This window comes from Callospermophilus lateralis, chromosome 4 (assembly GCF_048772815.1).
Source record: "Callospermophilus lateralis isolate mCalLat2 chromosome 4, mCalLat2.hap1, whole genome shotgun sequence".
Lineage (NCBI taxonomy): Eukaryota > Metazoa > Chordata > Mammalia > Rodentia > Sciuridae > Callospermophilus > Callospermophilus lateralis.
In genome coordinates, this window is record NC_135308.1 from 94,104,239 (window position 1) to 94,128,598 (window position 24,360).

At 37.6% G+C, this 24,360-nt stretch overlaps 1 protein-coding gene across 25 annotated transcripts in view; it reads left to right on the plus strand.

The window, feature by feature from the left end:
• Positions 1-24,360, plus strand: part of Ppfibp1 (PPFIB scaffold protein 1) — a 288,979-nt gene that overhangs the window by 178,884 nt on the left and 85,735 nt on the right. For 19 of the 25 annotated variants that reach the window (XM_077109302.1, XM_077109298.1, XM_077109297.1 and 16 more), the window contains one exon: positions 21,623-21,691. The exons of 4 other annotated variants lie outside the window; for them this stretch is intronic. In XM_077109302.1, coding sequence (XP_076965417.1) covers positions 21,679-21,691 — 13 coding nt within the window. In that variant the 5' untranslated portion in view covers positions 21,623-21,678. Of the gene's footprint in view, positions 1-8,712; positions 8,782-8,818; positions 8,965-21,622; positions 21,692-24,360 lie in introns of those variants that run through there. 2 more of the 25 variants (XM_077109308.1, XM_077109310.1) reach the window with 2 other exon arrangements.

Consider the following 24,360-nt stretch of genomic DNA (forward strand, 5'->3'; position numbering starts at 1 on the left):
GAATGCATCTGAGAGTTGGGGCCCATGTTAAGAACAAGAGCAAGCCCTTCTCCTTTTGTTCCATCAGTTTAGAGTTTGACTTAGTGTTCTCTTCATCCAAAACGCAGTTAGTCCAGATTTGGAATTTTATCAGTATGAATTTCATCCATAGCCATGATTATCAAGATTTTAATGGGCACTGAAAATGCAGATTCCTATGCCTATTCCTAGGAATTTCTGATTCAACTGACTAGGAATGGGGCCTGGAATCTCACCCAAAATGTATTCTTCTGGCAAACCTCACCTTGGGAGATGTTAATCTAGAACAACAGTTAGACTTCTATTGGATTTTCTATATATTTTAGAAACTGTAATGAATGCAAATAAAAGGCAGGATCCCTGTTATGAATGTGCTAACAGAACTTAGGATACAAGGTAGTATGCCAAGAGTGGTACAGCCAGTAGGAACTGAGGGAGCTTGGAACAGGAGAGCAATGCTACCAATAGTTGACTCAAAGACATGAGTAAGATTTAGATTAGTGGAAATAATATTGTGTGGAGATAGTTTGAGATCCAAAAGGGAAGATGGCAACTATTTGGGGAAGGAGCTTTACTTAGATAATAATATAATTTTGAAGCACCAAGGAAATTTTAACAGGAAAAAAAATACTGTAAATAGGTAGAAGCAGATATGAGGAAAATCCAGTTGACCATTGTTAGTGGTTCTGAAGCTTGAACCTGAATCACCTGGAAGACTTGTTACAACACAGATTCTGGGTCTCATCCTCAGAGTTTCAGATTCAGTAGGTCTGGGTGAAGCCTGAGAGTTTACATTTCTGACAGGAAATCATGTTTTGCTTATCTAGAGACTATATTTTGAGATCCAGTGCTCTTAATGAATTTGATGTCTTGATTCATTAAAATAAAAGTCTGTAGGTTATGATCAGAACACATTGTGGTAACAAGAACTGGGGAAGGGGATGGTTATCAGGCTGCTAATGTATTTCACTGCATAATCCTCACAGATTTCATGTCTAAAAATTTATTTTTGCAGAAAAGTGGCATGTGACCATTATGAGTTTTTTTTTAATCTGCTGGAATTGCTTAAAAATCATTTATTACTAAACTGAAAATGAGGGTGCATGAAATACTTATGAATACATGTTAAAATTGAATAGTCTAAATCAACACTTTCATTTCTTCAAGATAGTTTAGCATACATTTTTCCATTCAAAAAAATTAGCATATTTGTTGTTATTTATTTGTACATTATAATAAAAATATTACACTTGAGAAACTTTACTACAATGTGGAAGTATGGACTTAGGAATTTTAATCTTCTGTGTTGAAGATTCTGTGCCGTGGTCATTGGTTTCATTATCAGATGTGGTGTCACTCATGTAAGATATGTTTAAGCTTAGTCCTGCAGTACTCTGAACAAACCATGTAAGTCAGCTTTCAGAAATATACCGACAATGTGCAATGTGCTAACAATTCCAGGCTTGTGACTAGCAGTGCATGAGAAGACAAATGTGCATCCATGTGCTACTGCTGCATACATTGCTGCTCTATCTTTTAAGTGGCATAATAAACAGAATTATTCCATAAGATAATTATGAGATAAAAGGGTATAAATCAATTTTGGGGTTGAAAAAGGGGGGGCAATGATTATGCAGTGAATACATTATGTGACTTTGAACTACTACCACATGGGCTGTTTTCTTTCTTCTGAGATTTCTTTACTCTAAGAGTAACTGGTCTAACAAAAAAAATAGAAACCAAAAACAAAAAACCCCACCACTCTGGGATGTGAACATGGCTGTGGAGAGTAATTCAAGAACTTATCTTTTATTCAGCATGGAGCCATAGAACTCTGGAGCTTACAAAACTGAACATAATTGCATTTCTCAGATTTTATTTTTGAAAACATAAGTATTTTGGTATATCATATTTTAGCACAAACATAGACTAGAAGGCATTTTATCCAGTGCTTTTTGGAAGTCTTGACTCTTACAGACCTGTACCTCCAAACTTGCTCTTCCTCCAGTGTTCTCTATAAATGACAGCAGTATCTGCCTCCTTTTGGTGCCATAGACTGGTATCATATCAGACAGCATTAGTTCTGTCTCATAGTTTCACTCCCACATGACATTCTCAAAGTAGTGTCAGTTCCAGTTCCTGACATATCTTGAATATCTACTTCTCCAACTTCCTGCCCCCACTTAGTCTACCCACCAACTCTCAGCTGAATCTTCCCACATCTTCTTTGGCTCCCTCTGATACATCACCTACAATGGAGCCTTAGAGATTTTTTTTTTTTTTTTTTTTTTGAGAAACATAAACTGTACCAGGTCACCCCTGTTCTTAAGATCCTTGAGTTATACCCTTCTTGTTTGTTTATGGAATAATCTTCTTTAAAAAATGACACATTATAATTATACAAAATAGTATGATACATTGTGACATATTCATACCTGCATGTATCATAATTTGGTCAATTTCAGTTCCTATTACCTCTCTTTTCCCTCCCTGAATCCCTCTGTCCTTTCCAAATTCACAGTTCACAAAATGGCCCTGCCAATACTGTCCGCCACAGTTAGAGCTTTTGTTATTTATATTCCAAAATAATTACAGCCAGATTTCTGAGACTAATCTGTTTTGAGGCTTAACTATAGGTGGAGGGATGGTTCAACTGTGTCCCTCCAAAATTTGTATGTTAAAATATCCCAGAGTGATTTTTTTTTCTTTTTTTGGTACTAGGAATTGAACCCAGGGGTGCTTAACCACTGAGCCACATCCTCAGCTCTTTATTAATGTTTTGTTTTGAGACAGGGTCTCCCTAAATTGTTGAGGCTTCCTTGAACTTGGAATTCTCATGCCTCAGCCTCCTGAGCTACTGGGATTACAGATGTGTGCTACCACGCCTGGTGTTACAGTATGACTTTTTTGAACTGTCTTCAGAAAGATAATTTAGGTTAAGTTAAACCACTGGGGTGGGCCATAATTCAGCAGGAGTAGATGTTGGATTAAAGGCCCCAACTTTGTTCCTTTTATTTCAGTCCAACTGAATACTTCACTTCCTGAATTAAAGGTGTTTAAAATGACCACTGAGGTAGCTCTAGGTCTATATCCCAAGGGCATTTTCCCCAAAGGTAGCCTTGGAGAAGACAATGCATGTGATACTCTAAGATGGCATGTCTATTAAGGTTAAAGCTGAAAAATAGGTATTGAGCTTCAGTGATGAGTCTACTGAAAGAGAAATTAGGAAAAACTACCCCATTCATAATAGCCTCAATAAAAATAAAATAGTTGGGAATCAATCTAATAAAAGAGGTGAAAGATCTCTACAATAAAAACTACAGATCACTAAAGAAAGAAATTAAAGAATACTTTAGAAGATGGAAAAATCTCGCATGCTCCTTGATAGGCAGAATTAATATTGTGAAAATGGCCATAATACCCAAAGCGTTATAACAGTTTTAATGCAGTGCCTATTAAAATCCTAATGATATTCTTCATAGAACTAGAAAGAGCAATCATACAATTCACTTGGAAAAATAAGAGATCCAGAATAGCCAAAGCAATCCTCACCAAGAAGAGTGAAGCAGGAGGCATCCCAGTACCAGAACTTAAATATACTACAGAGCCATAGTAGCAAAAAACGGCATGTTATTGGCACCAAAACAGACATTTAGACCAATGGTACAGAATAGAAGACACAGAGACAAACCCACATAAATCTCATACTAGACAAAGGCGTTAAAAACATTCACTGGAAGAAAGATAGGCTCTTCAACAAATGGTACTGGGAAAACTGGAAATCCATATGTAACAAAGTGAAGTTAAACCTCTGTCTCTCACCCTGCATGAAACTCAACTCAAAGTGGATCAAAGACTTAGGCACTAGAATAGAGACCCTGTGCCTAATAGAAGAAAAAGTAGACCCAAATCTTCACCATGTTGGCTTAGAATCTGACTTCCTTAACAAGACCCCTAAAGCACAAGAAGTAAAATCAAGAATCAATAAATGGGATGGATTCAAATTAAAAAGTTTCTTTTGAACAAAGGAAACAATCAATAACGTGAAGATGGAGCCTCCAGAATGGGAGAAAATCTTTACCCCACACACCTCAGATAAAGCATTAATCTCCAGGATATAAAGAATTCAAAAAACTTAGCATACACACACAAACACACACACACATCCCAAACAAATAATCCAATCAATAAATGGACTAAGGAACTGAACAGACACTTCCCAGAAGAACTACAGTTGATCAACAAATATATGAAAGAATGTTCAACATCTCTAGCAATTAGAAAAATGCAAATCAAAACTATTCTAAAGATTTTATCTCACTTCAGTTACAATGTCAGTTATCAAAAGTACAAGCAACAGTAAATGTTGGCAAGGATGTGAGGGGAAAGGTACACTCATACATTGCCAGTGGAACTGCAAATTGGTGCAACCATTATGGAAAGCATTATGAAGATTCCTCAGAGAACTTGGAATGGAACCACTGACCCAGCTATCCCACTCCTTAGTTTATACCCAAAGGACTTAAAATCAGCATACTACAGTGACACAGCCACATCAATGTTTATAGCAACTCACTCATAATAGCGAAACTATGGAACCAACTAGGTGCCCTTCAACAGATGAATGGGTAAAGAAAATGTGGTATATATAAACAGTGGAGTATTACTCAGCCTTAGAATGAAATTATGGCATTTGCTGATAAATGGGTGGAGCTAGAGAATACCATGCTAAACAATAAACAAATGGCTGAATGTTTTCTCTGATGTGGAGATGATAACTCACAACAAGGGGAGGGGATTAAGGAAGGATATAGAAGTACTTTAGACTAGGCAGAGGGGAATGAAGGGAGGGGAGGGGTTATAGGGGTAGGAAGGACAGTAGAATGAATCAGACATTATTACCCTTTGTGCATATATGACCACATGACTGGTGTGATTCTACATAATATACAACCAGAAGAATGAGAATTTATATATGTATGATGTGTCAAAATGCATTGTCATGTTTAACTAATTAGAACAAATTAAAAGAAAATTAAAATGTCCCAAATGGGTTAACAGTGAAAAGACTTTCTCTTATCAACTAATATAATTTCTTATGTATCTCTGCAGAAGTTTATGGATAGCTAAGCCAATATTACATGTCATATAATATTGATTTTACCCTTTTCCCAATTAACCATATATATAGGAAATGAAATTTTAAACAACAACAACAACAAAAAAAAATAGGTATTGAGAACATGCCACTGCTCGTCCATAGGGAGCTTAGTAAATTAGAAAAGGTACCCCTTTCCAGGCAAATGCAGCCCCTGTGTTGGAATGGGCTGGGTTTCAGCATCCACTTACCCAGGGTGAGTACCTTGTGCAGGACATAATGTGCACCGCCACGATGGTTACCTTCACTGGGCATGTTAATTGGTTTGCCTCCAAATTTAAATAGGTCTTTTCTTCCTATTTAGCAGTGGAAGAATAATAGGTAACTTAGGAAATCCCAGGTAACCCAGTCATTTTGTAATGATAATAAATATAAAAGGCTTTCATCATGAAGCTGTAGAAATTGTTTTTTGTGTGAAAAGGATCAGATCACACGCACATGAGCCTCTCTTAAGCCAGCATAGTGCAATACATGCTGCTTGTTCAGTGGCTGTGCTTCATAGTTGAATACCAGTTGAGAGTTACAATCTAGAACCTCTCCAGCTGCTAGCATCTAAGTTTGAAACAGTGTTTTCATTTAACCTAAATGATCACCTAAAGCCTTGACTGCTGTGGTTTTCTATGTGGAGGGCTTCTGCCTTGCCTGAGGGGCCCAACATTCTTTCATTGGACATGTTTGCTCTTGTGGAAATGACTTGAAGTATTTAAGACCTGATAGTAGAATAAATAGGAGCAGAACTAGTTCTTGCTAGGCATAATCATCTATAAAAATTTGAATTGAATGTATTAAGCAGTTTCATTGTTGATATAAAATCGGTTGTCAATCATGAGATTGCTTTGACACATATGTGATATGTTTCTATGTGTCCTCTGCTGGGATCCTAGCATAAGCCTCTCTAAAAAAAACTGAATTAAATATTGCTATGACTTTGCTTATTTTAATTTTGTCTTTGATTTGGGTACAGCTTTGATTCTTATTTTCAAATTCAATGTTTTGTATTAGTTTATTTTCCTCTGTTTTTCAGATTTATGGATGTGCCTAAATTTTAGTTGCGGAAGGTGCATAAGAAGGTATAAAAAACAACCACATATGCAGAGTACTTTTGTAATTTCAAACTCCAATGGATACACTGGAGGTCATTACTGGATCTGTCAGTAGGAATCTGGAAGCAAATAATCACTTTATAAATGTTTGTTATGATGCTGAAATTGCTGAATGTGCTGTATCAAATTGAATTGGTATATCTTATTTATTACTGGGGCTAAGAAGCAGTTGGCTTAATGTTGTCACTGAAGAGAATACATTGTGGCCAGCAGATTATTGCCTATATGGATCAGGGCTTTTCAGGCTAACTGCTCCCTGCAAAGGTCTCTATACTGTAGGCATTGGCAAGGTTGGGTCCCTCTGAGAGGAATGAGGGAAGGATTTGTTCCATGAGTCCCTCCTTGGCTGGTGGATGGCCCAAACTTCTGCTGTACATCTTTGTTTCTTGTCCAGATTTCCCTCTTTTATAAAGATTCTAGTCATTTTGGACTAGAAACCACTACAGTGGTTTCATTTAACCTAAATGATCTCTTTAAATACTGTTCAAAAAAGGTCACTCTCTGGGGGACTGGGATTCAGCACTTCAATATACAAATTTTGGAGGAACAGTTGAAACCATACCTCTGTCTATAGACAAGCCTCAACACAGATTAGCGTCAGAAATCTAGCTATACTTATTTTGGAATCTTCTATGAATCAGAAAAAGAAACCTGTAAATGAGTTAAATTTTAACCTTTTGCCAGACCCAACGGAGTATTGGCTCTGCAGTCATCTGTGTTCTTGTTCTTTCTCATTTATTCTATGAATTATTGAGTCCAAAAGTGTTAGAATGAAAACAAATACAAGACTACTCCTTTTCATCCCAAGTCTGTGTCTGACATTCCAAGTTCTGAGGGTTTAAAACAGAGCATGTTGCTCTGTAGTGCATTTTTACTTGACACCTTATTTGAGTTCCACCATTCTTGCCTCATTTTTTGCATGTGCTTTGTTTAGCAGAGCAGTTTTGACATTTATACTCTTCAGTGTTTTGGACTGACTGTCCCAAGAGCTTACAGCTGCCTTTTCTGGCAATGACTCTGTCAGAGATGTTGAAGGATATTTTCCTTTTCTTCTCTGGAACCTTCCCAGATTTTGGAAGATTTAGGCATCTGCCAAGCCTCTCTCTCTGCACCTTGGCTTCTGTCATGCTCAAATGCCCCATCTATACTATTACTTTTTTTTGTGGGAGTGTGTGTGCAGGGATTGGATTCAGGGGTACTTTACCACTAAGTCACATTCCCAGCCCTTTTTTATTTTTTATTTTGAGACTGTCCTCCTAAATTGCTTAGGACCTTGCTAAATTGCTGAGGCTGCCCTTGAGCTTGTGATCCTCCTGCCTCAGGCTCCTGAGTTGTGGAGATTATAGGGATCATCATTGTGCCCAGATCCCATCTGTACTTTTAAACTTGCCACTCCCTGTTCCCAAGTGTGTCGGGTGTTAGTGTGACTACTAAATACCTTAGGCTTTTGTAGCCAGAGGCCAGGTAGAATGAAAGCTTTTCTTCTCTACTAAATAAGTGAGTTTTGTCTCCCCTCAGGTATATGCCAAATTAACAGCTTCTGTTAATAAAACCACCCATCCCTGCAGGAAATTGAATTTAGAGATAATCATAGATAATGCTCCTCCCCTTGGTTATCATTGTCTACAAACGTCTAACAGTGTGGAAGGAGACCAAGGATCAAGTATCCTTTCCATTTGGTGTGAAAGACTCTAGTAACCTTTATTACTAAGACAAAATAGAATATTAAAACATTTTCATTTGGGCTGGGGATGTGGCTCAAGCAGTAGAGTGCTCGCCTGGCATGTGTGCGACCCGGGTTTGATCCTCAGCACCACATACAAACAAAGATGTTGTGTCTGTCGAAAACTGAAAAAAAAAAAAAAAAAAAAAAAAAAAAAAAATTAAAATTCTCTCTCTTTCTCTCTCTCTCTCTCTGTCTCTCTGTCTCTCTCTCTCTCTCTTAAAAAAACATTTTCATTTAACAGAATATATATGCATTTTTCTGAAATGCAAGATCAGTTCTCTGTTGCTTCATTACACAGTTAATTCAGCTCTCTTCCTTCCCACCCTCACCCAGACTGAATACTTTGTAAATTAGGCTTTCTCCACGCATAGGGAACTCTGGTTAGCTTAGGGATCCCCCTCTGCTTTCTTCCTTCTCTTAAGGAAAGGCATCCATGGGAGAGTTCACATGTGGAACTTGAGTCACCTGACCCCTTACTGATCAAAAGAAATTTACTGGATGAGAGTAGGTTTCTCTGTCACCTTATAAGGAATGAATTGCTTGGTTAAAACAGGCTTTTCTGCCATTTGCTAGCCATTTGCAAGGAAGTGAGCTACATTTTTAACAAAACTAAAATGCAGGAAGGGCATCAACCATTTCACCTGGTCTCAATTTAAAACAGTTTTTTCTCCACAAGTTCTGCCTCTGACATGTCTCTTTATTTACAGAGCCTTAAGTTATTGGGTGTACCTGAGCAGAGAGGAAGGCCTGAGACCCCTCTGTCCAGAGGAAATCAGGTAACTTGAGATGCTTGGCTAGATTTGGGTAATTCTAGTATCAAGGACCAAAACCCTCCGTAAGTTACACTCGGCCTGACCGCCATGTCTTGACTTTCTACTGCAGGAAATCCTGGAGGAGAACAGGGATTCCCACAGAACTGGGTAGCTAAGAGAGGAGCCTCACCTTCCAGCTTCCACCTGGTGAACTAATTTTTCTGGCATCTGGCCTCTTTGAAAGAAAAAAGCTCAGGGGATTCCTTTCAAAATCCAGTTTCTGAATTTTCTAAAATACTCTTTCTAAAAGAAATGTAGCAGAGCCTAGATATAAGGATGTTTTCAAAATTTCTACCTATAGACTTGGAACATCAGACCCAGCATAATTTTTTGGTCCTGGACATTAGCCCTGTGAGCTTGTTTTCCAGGACTTATGAACTGCTCTTGGGTGTAGTCCCACTTCCCTTTGGCTGCCAATCTTCTTGAAATAGAAGACAATTGAACTAACTCCTATTTTATTCTTTTGGGCTGATAATGAACTCACCCTCCCCATACACTGTTCCTTGGACCTATATCTCAGGTATATAGCATCCTATGTGGCTACTTTAGGTCTAATATTTCTTCCTATCCTTTGGTAACATGGTTTTAGCAAAGATTTATACCAAGCAGCTATTCACAATTTCCATTCCCATCATGGTAGCAAGACTCCCTTGCCTAAGACTTGTTTAGCTTTTTGAAATTAAGTGTTTTGAAGGTTTATTTTCAACAACTCCACATGACAGTTGCTATTTATTCATTTAACTTAAACAGAAGAAAACATCCAAGTGCTGATGAAAAGGAGGAAAAGGTGGCATCTGCTAGCACATGTTAGTTAATGGAGTGACTGTTTTCTGTTTGTCAGTCTGAGAAACCTATCTTGGTTTGGTTCATAAACCCAATGAATGAATCTTTAATAGGAGAACCAGCCACGCAACACTGTTGCTCCTGCAGGCAGATCCTTGTAAGGTCTGGGGCTTGTGGTCCTCAGCTCCAGCAGCTTACCACTTCTTTCCACTCGAGATTTTTAAGGCATCGGCACATTTTACATATCCTGTTATTCAACTCTAACTCTATTTCCCAAATCCAGCGAATTTGGCAAGTTATTTAAAAGATTCCTATGATTGCATGTTTGCAGAAAGATCTGAGAAGTAGAAAATGGTACTCTGACTTTGGCCTAATGAGTAGGGAGGCAAAGATAAACATCAAAAAGACCATAATCATGCATGTAAAGTACATGTCCATACTCAGCAGAGGGGTGGGTAGAACTGGAGGACCAGTTTAACTCCAAATTGTATCATTCCCACAAAATGGGGATAAAAGATGGGAAAAAAAATGATGTCCCCAGGCCAGAGTTGGGGACCATCCACATTCCAGTTCCTGCTAGAGTCTTCCCCAGATATCCTAGTGACTTCAGCTGAGACCTAGGCCCTTTCCCCATAGCAGTGGCCAAAGATGTGTCTCCCAGAATAAAAGGTATCAATAGGCAGAGTTTGCACAAAAGAAACAATTTGTAGAGGATATTTAATTTGTCCATACCTGAGCTAATTCTTCTGTAAAAAGAGATCAATAATAATAAGTTTTCTTTGAATCACTTGGATGCTTACATTTATAAGTTGTTGTTCTTTTTTTTCCTCCTTTCCCTCCTTGTCTTCCTTCCCCCTTTTTCCTTTGTCTAACCTTAACTTTATGATTTTGAAGCAGAATATATAGAGTAGGATAGTAATTTTTTTAAATCTAGTTATTTCTGTACCTCCTTCCCCAAATTTTCAGAGCTCTCTTTCAAACGTACATATTGCATATCCCACTGATGAACATTTAGGTTGTTTCTAGGTTTTTTGTTTTTATTTGATTCCCTTCTCTGCCATTTTGAAGTCATGTGATCTCTTTGAGTGATGCTGATCATTGATGGCATTTTTTAGGTGATGCTTGAATGGCAGCTGAATTAGTGTGGGCTATTGAGCATGAGAGGGTGAAGCACAATGTAGGAATTATTTGCTTCAAGAGTGTGATTGCCAAGAGTCAGAGTTAGATCTGTAGATTAGAAAGGGTGAAAGGAAAGTGTTTTTAGGTTCAGAATATTTGGATCATGTTTATTGGTTGAGCAGAATGGAATAGAGAAATGGAAGAGATTGAAGGTATGAGATCAAGGGAGTACTTGTTCAAAAGTCTAGGTTCTGATCAAGAATAAAAGAACAAGGGCTGAGAGTGTAGCCCAGAGGTAAACCATTTGCTCCTACACCCAAAACAAAACATACAAACAAGAAGAATAAAAGAGGCAAGTATGTTTACATAGGAACTTTAGACAGTGGAGACTTCCTCAGGATAGGCTATGATATTCTCAGGATGATGAGATATGGAGAAATCTGCTGAGCTTCTGAATGGACAAGAATAGGGATATGTTAGGGGAGGGTTTCATGGGAATTTTTAGAGATAGCTATTATGAGAAATGTGTCTGGGAGGGATCTGATGATGAATCAAAGTATTTTTAAGAAACATCAAGTGTCCAGTCAAGATTAGATACCAGGCATTTGAAGGTGGAGCCAACCCAAATTTTCTCTAGCTGTGGTTGGTTCAGTTAAATCAAGACACAATAAGGAGTTTCATGAGGAAAAATAAACCTTTGATTTAGTATACTTGGCAGAAGGCAGAAATTGAAGCATCCTGAGATGAATATAATTCAAAGACATTCACTGTAGATGTCATAAACAGCAAAAATATGAACCCTGAGGTGCTGGGTTTGCGTCTCAGGGGTAGTGCACTTGCCTAGAATGCACAATGCCCTGTATTTGGTCCCCAGAGTACAAAATTCATCCATCCATACATATAGGTTGAGTAACCTGTGTTAAATGGGAGTGCTTGAAAATGGGTACAGTGCCATTAGTTTTCATCTACAAGATCCAAATATTTTCTTCAGGTTTTAGGATGAAGTATGATGGGGTGGTAACTCACCCTGGATGGTGCTTTTATTATTCCTTTTGCTTCCTTGCTTATTATGCTCAGAATTGAGTATGATCAGTTGCCTCAGTAAAATGGCCCATTCCATCCTCTGGAATAGCATAGGCCACTATTCTTGAGTCTGTCCTTTCTCTTAAATCCTATATCAATTTTTGTTAGCTTTTCCAGCAAAGTATACACCATGTGAGAAATGTTGATACCTTGTCAGGTGATGTATTACATAGTTGAATACATTTGTCAGAATTCATTGAATAGTACAGTTAAGATCTGTGCATTTCTTTGTAAATTATTAATATATATTATGTATAAATCACATATATTACTATGTGTAGGAAAATGCATTTTATATTCAGTTCATATATACTCATCTCCCTCCTAGTATATTCACACGTATACACAGGCAGGATCTAATCATTTATCATCTGTGCTGTCATCATCCTGATCTGAGACACCTCTCATTTCAATTATTGCAATAGTTTGATAATGGTTCTCCATGCTTCTATCTTTACTGCCCTCACAGTGTGTTCTTAGGAGTGATACTCTATTTTAAACAGAATTTGTGTCATGGCATTCCTCAGCTTAATACCCTCCCATGGCTTTTATCTGTGTGACTAAATTAAATCATTGCCATGGCTGTGAGTTCCTAACATCCCACAACCTTACCACTTCCCCTGCTTCCTGTTCTGTGTCCTCTGTGCCTGTGGGTCTGCATTCTTTGCAAATCCTTGGACTATTGACCTTCCAGTCTGCTGACCTCAGATATCAAATACATCAAGCTTTTCCTGCTCAGGGTCTTTTCAATTACTGCTATTTCTACCTAGAAGCTTTTCCCAGATAGGAGGCTTTCTCCCTCTTCCTTTAGGACTTTCATCAGTGTCACTTGATCATTGAGGCCTTCCCTGATTTTTGTATTAAAAGTTTTAACTCAGCCAATCTTTTTCTTTACAGAGAGCCAGCACAATGTATATAGTTAGCCAAACTGAGGCTTCAGATCCACTTTCTAGTGGTATGAGGTCTCCTCTCTGCATCTCAGTCTTATTAGCTATAAGGTGGAAATAAATATTGTGTCAGTAGGGTATTATGAGTATTCAATGAATTGGTATCTGGAAAGTGCTTACACAGTGCCTGATACATAATATACCAATGATATTTCAATCTCCCTTCCTTGTTTTATTATTTTCCTCCAAGCTTTGATCACTCTCTGTGACCTACATATTAAAACTATTGTTTATGGTTTCTTGCCATTGATAAATAGGCTTCATCAGAGCCACAACTTTTCTTTGACTTTTTCTAATTTTCCTCTCTGTTTCTTTTCTTTTTCTCCCTTCATGGCTATACTCTCATTACTTAGAATAGTGATGCTGTATAATAGATAATAAATCCTGTTCATTCAGTGATTTAATGAGAGAGGGGTCTGCATGCTTTCAGGAGGCCAAAGGATAGTTAGGGAAGGAGTGGGATCTTTCTCTGCCTAGCCTGGGTGACCAGTGTTTTAGGCGTAGAGATTACAGTTGCTTACTGGTGCCACAGTGTGGTAGCTGCTAAAGATGTGTGTGTGAATAAACAAGTGTGACTGTGTTCCAGTGGAATCTGACCAAAAACTGGCCATAGTTTGTCAACCCTGGAGTTCGGGAATCATTTTTGTCCTTGTTTTACTGATTCTCATTATTCCTGCTTTAAGCCCACTCCCAACTGTAGCAACTTATGCTTTTCACTCACAACTGAAATGGTAATATAACTTGAAAACATTATATTACCCATTATTGCTTGGCCCATTTCCCATTAATTGTACAAAATTTGCATATGCCTACTAATATGTTAATAGTAAATAACAAGTTAAAAACATATTGTACTTTTAACAATATAGTTTCAAGTCAGTTTTTCCCCCCTACAACAGCTGAAAACACCAATCTGGACTGATGTTTCTGGCCAGAATCATGTAGGCTGTAAAAATAAAAGAACAAGGAATGTCAGCATTCTACTTAACATAAGGCCAAGAGCAAGAGTGTAACTAACAACCATCTGAAATAGAAACCAACAGATATTACCTACAGGACAAACAATTTAGTTTTTAAAATTATTTTTAAAAGGTCATTCTCCACAAACCCTTCCTAACCCAGTTTTTGCCATTTCCCCCAATCAATTTGGTATGCTGGTAAGATTCTTTCTGTTTTTAAAATATTGTGAGTTCTTGACCATAGTTCACGAATACAAACTACAAAACTTTATATAAAAGATATAGCTTTTATTGCTGTAATTAAGACAAAGTGGGGGGCTGTTTGTAGCTTAATGGTAGAGCACTTACCTAGCATATGTAGGCTCTGTGTTCGATCCTCAGCACCAAATAAAAACAAACAAACAAATAAATAAAGATATTAAAGGTACTATTAACTAATATGTCCATAAATAAAGTTATTAAAGGTACTATTAACTAATATGTTAATTGTGTCCATCTACAACTAAAAAAAATTTTTTTTAAAAGACAAAGTAGATTGAAATCAGTACTATTTTTGGCTGCTGGGGTGCAAAGTATTAGTAGTTCAAGTACATGACTCCAATTGATGTTAATTTCATGCAACCAGAAATGGTTTCTGTGTCACCTTCTGATCTTAGCAGTGCATAATTGTCACTAGTGCTAGTTTCTGACTTGCCATTTAATTATTTTCATTATTGTGTCTTTGTGGGAAGAGAGCCGAGCTGAACTTTGCTCCCCAGTTGTTGGGGTCTTCTTGGTTACTATGCTGCCCCTTCTCCATGTCCACAGATGCAGTTTCCAATCAAAGCACTGTGTACGTCTGTGCCCAAGATATTTGGTCAGTGCATTCTCCAGAGCAGGGCTGCTTGCTCACACTATGTTTGGTGAAGAAGTGTTTTTTCTTAGTTCTACTTGATTGTGGATTGATTTCTTTTGTAAAATTTAATACAAAATAAAATTGAGTTGCCAGCAAAATTATCACAGCTGGGCATCACAGTGAAGTTAAAAAAAAAAAAAAAAAAAAAGCTTATTCCCAGTTTCTGTACTTATCTTTTAACAGGCCAGTAAGTTTGTGGACTAATACCAGTCCATAGACCATATACTAAATAGCAACATCCTAGGCAATGTTTTTGACCCAGTGTAAAGTAGACTTTCTTATATCAGTATGCAAAACATGTTTATGTTTGCACATGTAGACTCTCTCATTACTGAAATGGCAGCTACTACCAAAAGACAGAGAGCTTTTCTTTTCTTGGCCTGTCTTTTGCAGTGTTCTATCTCTAGTACATGGTAGGTCCTCAGTCAATAGTTGTTGCAGGCGTGTGTGTGTGTGTGTGTGTGTGTGTTATGTGACCAAATCAAAATTTCACAAAATAAGACTTAAACTTGATTCCATGTGAAACAATCCTTTTTGTTTTATAATTTATTTAAATGAATGTTGATTCCATGCTATTAAATATTTCATAACCTCTAATCTTAGGGATCTTGACCCAGGGTTTATAAACTATTCCTTTACCGGGTACTTGTATTTAGCAACTTGTTTCTCTTTTCCTCCCTCCTGAGTTTTCGTAGCTCTTAACCCACTCCTGCCTTCCTTAGGGTACAAGACTCTCACATATTCCGCACTGGGCAGCAGTCCAAGTAGCCAGGATAGGCTGGGTTGGTACATCTGTGTAGGGAAATAGGAAACAGACGAGTCTCTAGGTTTTTAAGAGCTAAAAGGAAGAGACAAATGGAGATAGAACAGTTACAAGTTGATTTAGGCCCCCAGGTACTCCTCCATCCTACTGGGAATCAAATTTGCAAACTTCGGAATAATGACATTCTAAAGCAGCATCATGAATTTGATTCATCTACATCTTGAGGAGCATGACATTTCACTTTGTAACGTTGTGGGCAGCAAGGCTGATACCAGTTATCACATCTTTTATTATCTTCAAAGTCACTGTTGCCCGGTGGTACGCACCTATAATCCTAGCAGCTCAGGAGGCTGAGGCAGGAGGATTGTGAATTCAAAGCCAGCCTCAGCAATAGCAAGGTGCTAAAAAAACTCAGTGAGACCCTGTCTCTAAATAAAATACAAAAAAGGGTTGGGGATGTAGCTCAGTGGTTGAGTGCCCCTGAGTTCAATCCCCAGTATGAAAACTGGAATCGTCAGGACATTAGTGTATGTTTGAGGAGCCCCTATATTTGGTGTGTATCACGTGAGACAGTGGGATCAGATATTAGAAACATGGTCTCTGTTTTCAAGCATCTTACAGCTTAGGCAAGAAGACAGACACTTTAAAATCAGGGCTCTCATACAGGCATGTCTGGGATGTGATGAGAAGTAGGATCAATAAAGCTTTGAAGGACAGAGCTGAATCTTTTTTTTTTTAATTTAATTGATTTTATTTTTTAAATACATGACAGCGGGATGCATTACAATTCTTATTACACATACAGAGCACAGTTTTTCATATCTTTGTATATAAAGTATGTTCATGCTAATTCATGTCTTTATACATGTACTTTGTTTTTTTTTTGCATTACAGTTCTTATTACATATATATATATATATATATATATACCACAATTTTTCATACCTCTGTTTGTATATAAAGTATGTTGACACCCAATTTGTGTCTTCATACATGTACTTTGGATAATGATATCCATCACATTCTACCATCCTTGCTAATCCCCTGCCCCATCCCTTTCTCTCCCACCCCTCTTCCCTATCTAGAATTTATCTATTCCTCCTATGCTGAGCTGAATCTTAAAAGTACAGTTGGCCCTCATTGTCTGTGGATTCAATCAACTGCAGACTGAAAATATTCAGGAAAAAAAATTATATTTGTACTGAATATGAATAGACTTTTTCCTCATAGTTATTCTCTCAACTATACAGTAGAATGGGTATTTGCATAGCATTTACATTGTATTAAGTATTATAAATAATCTAGAGATGACCTAAAGTATATGGGAACGTTGTGTGTAGGTTATATGCAAATATGGTACCATTTTATATAAGGTACTTGAACAGCTGTGGATACTGAGGGACAACTGTATGTGTCCCAGTACATAGGGGGTGGTCCAGGCAGGGAAGGAACAGCACATGTGATGTTTGTCACAAAAGTAAGAGAGTCAGGATGTGTTCAGAGAGAAGTATATCATAGAGTATGGTGCAAGACCAGCAGGGATGGTATCCTCTGGGTAGTTTGAAGTTTGGGTTGGAAGCTTATGAGAGAAATCAAGTATTGCTAGTCAAGGCATAATAGCCATTTGAAAAATACATACTGAGTCAGCGAGAGGCATAGTTGGGAACAGCATGAATCTTACACTTAGTTATCACTTCTTGAGTGACCTTGGACAAATTTCTAACTTCCATGTGGTATACCAATAGCTTAGATTAGGTAGAAGGGTAGCATTCTTTCATCTTGTCATAAGATTGTAATTTATTGACATTTAATACACATCAGTTTAAGCAACATCCTTTTATCAAAGAAGCAGAAGATCTTAACTTATTGTGTGGACCTTTTCATCAACTCCATTCTGGTTACCATTCCTAAGATTAACAGTAGAGAATTGGAAGGCTCATTTCCTTTTTCCTTGTCTTATTTTCCCTTGCTGCTTCATTTGTTTCAATACATACCAACAGAAGTAACTATTATTAAATTAATGCACCATCATTAATACTCCTTCTATGTTCTAGCTTCCTTTGAATCCTCTTAACTGTAAGAACCTGTTCCATTTTGAGAGAGAGAGAGTGTCTGTGTGCATGCACACATGTAGATAGCTAAAATAAAAAGTATTTTACTATTTGGTTTGTAAATACTTGGGGAGTTCCTTAGTATGATAGAAAAATGAACTACTTAAGACAGTGTCTCATGGTCAAAGATGTTTGATTGTTCTGTGGTTTAATGGTATAGATGAAAAAATCTATAGGAAAAATCCAACATTTTATTATAGAAATCCTTAAATACATAATAGTATAATGTAGTTTCATGTACTTATTATCCATCTTCTCAAGCCATACCTAATCTTGTTTCATCTATATCATTACTCTTATTTCCTTCTATATTTTAAAGCAAATTCTAGATGTCAATATCATTTCATCCCTGAATATTTTGTCACTCATTTCTAGAAACTGACAACTTTAAAAAAGATTACTATAGTAGCATTATAAACAACTTTAAATTTAAAAATTCTTAATTCAATTGCATAGTCTTCAATTTTCTAATATCAGTAGTATACTAATTTTATAGTTTCGACCAATTTCATACCTGTGTGTGATAACATTAGACACCAGCCCTGCCACCAACACCCCACCCTAGCCTTTTCTATTTTCACTTCTTACCCTGTTTCCCTTTTCAGGTGATTCCAAATTATTTTTCTCGGGTTTTAGAGCATATTGGGGTTAAAAACATTTGAGCTGATGGAAGTGAGGAGTAGAAAATCTGTGATAATAGATATATCATAGAGAACTAGAAAACAAAGGGAGCTGTGTATAAGAATCCCTAAAATATTACAGACATAAGGAGTTATTGGTTGAGATTTAAAGGGAGAGGTGTTTTTTTTTTTTTTAAGTTAAAACCTGAATTGCTACTTCAAAACTGTTATTTTTTTATGTATATTTTTAGTTGTCGATGAACCTTTATTTTATTTATTTATGTATATGTGGTGCTGAGGATCAAACCCAGTGCCTCACACATGCTAGGTAAGCGCTGTACCACTGAACCACAATCCCAGCCCCCAGAACTGTTATTTTTAGATCAGAAATTAGAAGCAAAGGCATGCGGAGAGGAGTTGAGCCCTTATTTATCTTGTAGCCAGTTCCTGCCTCATCTTGGCGTGGTGGTTGTTTCAGAGAGGAAAGGCTGGCCTTTTGCTTATTAGTACAGTGATTAGGTCTACCTCTCCATCTCCTGGTTTGCTTGGGCAAACAGACTGGTTAACTAGGTCTAGAGAGGGGCCTAGAGATTTGCATTTCTAACTGGCTTCTAGGTGATCCTCTGTGGGTGCTGATATAGTCATCCACTGATGTAGTTCCACTGTTGTAGTAATCCCTCCTGTTCCGCTTTGGCTCTACACTTTTTGTTTTGCTGCATTGGGGCCCCTTGCATATCAGGCAAGTACTTTACCACTGAGCTATATCCCCTGCCCTGGTCTTTTTGTCTTTAAGACAGTTTATCTTTATACTGTTGCACAGCTTTGGAGCTCAGTGTGTAATGGATTACCCTCCCTGAGTAGCTTGTTGGTGGGGAAAACCTGGTAAGAAGTATGTGGATAACTTATATGAAAATATATTCTGTTTCATGGCGACCACATCATAATGTGGCATTCCACCGTCCTTTTCAAATATATGTCAGCACTCATTCTTTCTCAGAAGGGATTTCTTCTTTCCAGTGTTTGAATCCCAGTGAGTTGGGCAAAAAGTTTGAAACCCATTTTCAAACCCAGACCTTTTACCTAAAGCATACTAATAAAGCTAGGACAAATGTAATTCTCATTAAAGGTTAAAAACAAATTTCATGAAGCCTTTATTTTCATCCTCACAGAATGACTAGGTAGCTTGCCTGAGCTAGAACATCAGATAGTCAGCAACCCTGCAAAAAATTGTGGTTTTCTGCCAAACCTTCAGCCACCACATCGACTGCTGGAACTCTCCCTGACATTTCATCCCATTGAAATCTGCTCTAAGTGGGTCCTGACCAAGCTTGAAATATACCCTACACATACTTATGTTGGTTGTTGTTCTTTTGGGGGAAGGGTTCCTTTAAGATAATAAATGAATATTATCCCCAGAAATTATTTTTCCAAAACTTTGCTAATTTTTATTAATTCACTAGAATAGAAAACCACTAGACTCAGGACACCTACAAAACAGAGCTTTGCTTTGCTGTTTACATGACCCAACCAAAAAAAAAGTGGCTTCTTCACTTTGAACCCAGGCTCTGCTCTTTTGTCGTGGTAGTTATATTTCCTGGTACCTTTTCTTTCTAGCAAGTCATGTAAAGAAGTATATACTATATAGTTTTACAGAAATAAATTTGCTATCTTGTGAGAATTATTGAATGGTGAAGTTTTCTAAAATTTATTTATTTATTCTGATTTGTTATATGTGACAGCAGAATGCATTTAGATTCATAGTGCACATATAGAGCACAATTTTACATGTCTCTAGTTGTACACAAAGTAGAGTCATACCATTCGTGTCTTCATACATGTACTTGGGGTAATGATGTTCATCTCATTCCATTGTCTTTCCTATCCCGGCCCTCTCCCTTCCCCTCCTTTTCCTTTTACTATCTGAAGTTCCTTCATTTCTCCCATGCTCCCTGACCCCATCTCCATTATGGATCAGTATCCTCATATTATAGAAAACATCCAGCATTTGGTTTTTGGGGATTGGCTTACTTCACTTAGCATAATATTCTCCAGCTCCATCCCATTTACCTGCAAATGCCATGATTTTAGTCTCTTTTAATGCTGAGTAATATTCTGTTGTGTATATATGCCACAATTTCTTTATAAGTGGTCTTATCCACTCAAAAAACTTGAGTTATAATCAGGAACTTTCTAAGTAAGCAAATAAGAACAAGGGGGAGCCTTTTATTTTGGACCTGAGGTGCATGTGATTGGATCTTTCATTGTCCTTTATTCTTGACATTATTATAGCTCCATCAATGTCCTACTTATATTTATTTTTAATTTAGTTCATTTTTAAAGTGTGATTTTATTTTTCATAATCATCTTTATTCTTACCACTTTAAAATTTGAGGTGAAATTTGCATATAGTAAAATACGCATCATAAGTATACAATTTGAACGATTTTTCTCCCCAGATAGAGAAGATTTATTTGGAAAGTAATTATAGGAAAGAATTAGAGAAATATGACAAGAAAAACAAAAAGGAGAGCTAATAAATGATGCGCGTAAGTCTCTAGTATTTCTGGGATCCAGTGTTGATTATGACATGAATCAGAGTTATCCCTTTCAAGGGGAAAATGTGCTTGACTATTTAAAGTTGATGACTGTTCCCAGAAGCCTTAATTCTCAGCATTTCCAGACCAACAGGTGCAATGACAGAGCACTTCCTGAAATCTTGGGAAGTTAAAAGTTGGACTGACATCTGTGGAAATATGGATGGGGTGCCAAAAGCATCTGCTTTAGTTAGCAACTGAACTGTGCTATTAATGCATATATTGTAAAGGAGCTTCTGATTAAGCAGGCTTTGAACTAATATTATGCTCTCAGGAGTTAACGAGCAACTAACAGTTCTTTCCTAGTTAAAATAAAGAATTTAGATGGGATTGATAGTGGACTTCTTAATGCTGGACAAGTTATCAAGACCATTACTTACTTGGATGAATTTTGGCAAAATGTGTAAACAATACCCCAATCAAGTTATTAGAAAGTTCTCCATGTCTCTTTCAATCATTCGCCATTTACTTCAAGTAATTACTATTTTACTTTCTATAACAGATTGCTTGTTCTTGAACTTCTTTAAAAGGAATCATATAGTAGATGGTCATTGGTGTCTGGATTCTTTAGCTCAACTTAGTATTCATGTCTTACCAGTCATTTTTATTATGGAGTATTATTTCATTATATTAGAATAATATTCTACTATATTAATTATGTGAAGAAATCCAGGAAATCTTCCTCTCAGAAATGTTTGTGAGGATATACGAAAATCTTTTGGGGACATTGGGTTTTCTGAAGCCTTTTTATTTAACTTTACCATGTAAAAAAAATGCTTGACTAAATACTGAAAATGAACATAGCTTTATCAACACTAGATCAGGCTGTCTCTAAAATAGCTTAAGTCATGGGCAAGGCAGAATTTTAATGAGTAAGGAAATTCTATTCTTAGTACTTTACTATTTCTCATTGTGGTTTTCATTCTTCCAGGTAGTTCTTTAAAACCCCATTTAAAATTTATTGAGACATTTTCTGTCCTTGCACACATGGCCTGTGCTGGTAAGTATAATGTGGGTACTTGTATATTATGCATTTGGATACTTTTTTATATATATAAATTGAATTAGGTTAAGATGGGTTGCTAGTGGTATGCAAATATTCTATAATACTAGGGTGTTTTTTTTGCCCTTGAAAGGAGGAACAAATGATAAATAAGACAAACAGAAAAACATGGTAGAACAGAAGATTTAAATCCAACTATGTCAGTAATTGCATTCTACGTAAATATACTAAATTTGTCTAGTTCTCCTGTAATTCTATCAGTTTTTGCTTCTTGTATTTTGAAACTCTATTACTAGTTGCAAAAGCTTTTGTGCTTCTTATGACTTCTTGATTAATTAACTCTTATCATTTAAAAATATTCCTTCTGGGTGTGGTGGCTTGTGCTCAGGAGGCTGAAGCAAGAGTATCACATGAATTCAGGAGTTGATGGCCATGATGGGCAATATAATAAGACACCCTGTCTTAGAGGGGGAAAAAAAACAAATAACCCTGCCAGACGCAGTGGCACATGCCTGTAATCCCAGTGACTCAGGAGGATCGTGAGTTCAAAGCCAGCCTTAGCAAAAGTGAGGCGCTAAGCAGCTGAGTGAGACCCTGTCTCTAAATAAAATACAAAATAGGGCTGGGGATGTGGCTCAGTAGTAGAGAATCCCTGGGTTCAATCCTCAGTCCAAAAAAAAAACCACAATCCTGTTTCTTTCTATTAATATTTCTTGATTGTGGTTGTTTCTGAGGGATGAGTGTAAAGCTCAGTGGTAGAGTGTGTCCTTAGCATGAATGAGGGCTTGTATTCAATCACAGGAAGGAAGGGAGGAAGAGAGAGAAGGAAGTGAAAGAAAAGAAACATAGTTTTTTCTTATATACTCATTCCTACTTTTCTATGCTTACTACTCATGATTTGAAGTATACCTCTGTTAACAGCATATAGTCCAACACTCTCAGGCTCTTATTGAAAAGCCAAGGTTCGTCGTCGGAGATTAAAATGCACACACAGATAACAGTGACAAAGATGAAGCACTTTATTGCAAGCTGGTGCTAGCTTATATAGAAAGTAAAAGTTAAGTTATCTTAAACCAGGAAGCTCCCGGGGCCAATCATAGTAAAGATCAGGTCATCACCTACAGTGCACGCACGGTACACGCATGTCCGCCCTGCATAAAATTCATGGGGGGCACGAACTCTCCAAGAGCACGGAAGATGGGAGGACCAATTAGAAAATTTTCAAAACAACTTGTTATCTGCCCACTGGCAATTTGCCTGCCACCATGTTACATTAGGGGCTCCTTATCTGAAAGGCCCGGAGAGTTCTTAGCCCGCCACTGGCAATTTGCCCACTGCCATGTCTAAAAGGCCCAGGGAGTTCTTAGGGAAACTCCCAACATTCCCCCTTCTTTGTTATTACATGGAAAGGGACATTGATTCATTCTAGCTACCTCCTGCTGAGTGTGGGTGTTGCCGGGGAAGTGGTCTGAAGGAGGGAAGTTAGGAGTCCCCACAAGAGAGCTGCAAAGATTGGTATAAGGTCAGATGTGACATCACAAAATGTTCCCTGAAGCCAAAGGTCCATTATCACTTCATTCCAGTTGGTATAAGTCTCTACGTGGGGTACAAGCCAGGCATCATCAGATATCGCTCTCAAGAGGGTATCCCAGGAATCTTTGAAAGGTTTTTTCAGCATTGTGAGGGATATTCTCTGGAGAAGGCAGTTGATTCATCTGTGGCCAGAAGCTGATAATTTCTAAGTAGAAGCTGGTTAAAAGTTTGGTTAGAGGTTTTACCTACTTGAGTTTGAATAAACTTTATAATACATGTTAAAAATAGACACATTAAAAAGATTACACATAGTGGTCCAAGGAAGGGGAGTGGACATTAAGGAAGAGAAAAGGTTTTGACTTGTTGGGGTCCTTAAGGTGGCTTCCAGGTCAGTGAGCTTAACAACATTGTTTTCTACAAGACCCAATTAATTGATATAATATTAGTATTCTTCCCTAAGGAAAAGACAGGTTCTGCCCTTTTCGGTGGTGAGTAAATCTAGGGCCCTGTGATTCTGAAGGGTGACTTGTGCCAATGAGGTGAACTGTTTTTGTAAGGATGTTAGAGATTCTGCTGTGGAAGTAAGTGTTCCTTCAAGTTTTGAATTAACGTCCTTGACAGCCCATAGGGAATGACCTAAGGCTCCTCCCGATAAGCCTGCGCTTGCCAGTGAGGCTGTTAATGAAATGCCTACCACTAATAGAAGAAATGCAGCCCGTTTTCCACATTTTAGAGGGTTAAGGATGGATTTTACTTCAGAGTTGCTATAGAGAGTGAGCTATGGAACTATGGTGACTAATAAGCATAGGCTAGACATGTTGGAGAGTATAAGGGTGGTGAGAGTGCCATTGCACCAGAAGAAGAGACCTGGTGGGGAATAAGTGGTGTGGTTGATGGTTAGGTTATGGTGGCAAAAACCTGGCAGAAGGGAATTGGGAGTTGTGGATCCCAGAAGGCAAAACCGAGGAATTATGGTGAGGTTATTTTTCTCGGGTTCCCATAAAGGAACATTCTCCAGGAGTTTAATAGGATCCTTTTTGTAGGATGAGTTGGGCAAGCTGGAAACATCTGCACTGGAAACTTTTATTGGAACTGGCAAGTAAGGGCCGTGCTAGGGAAGTTCACAGAAAGCA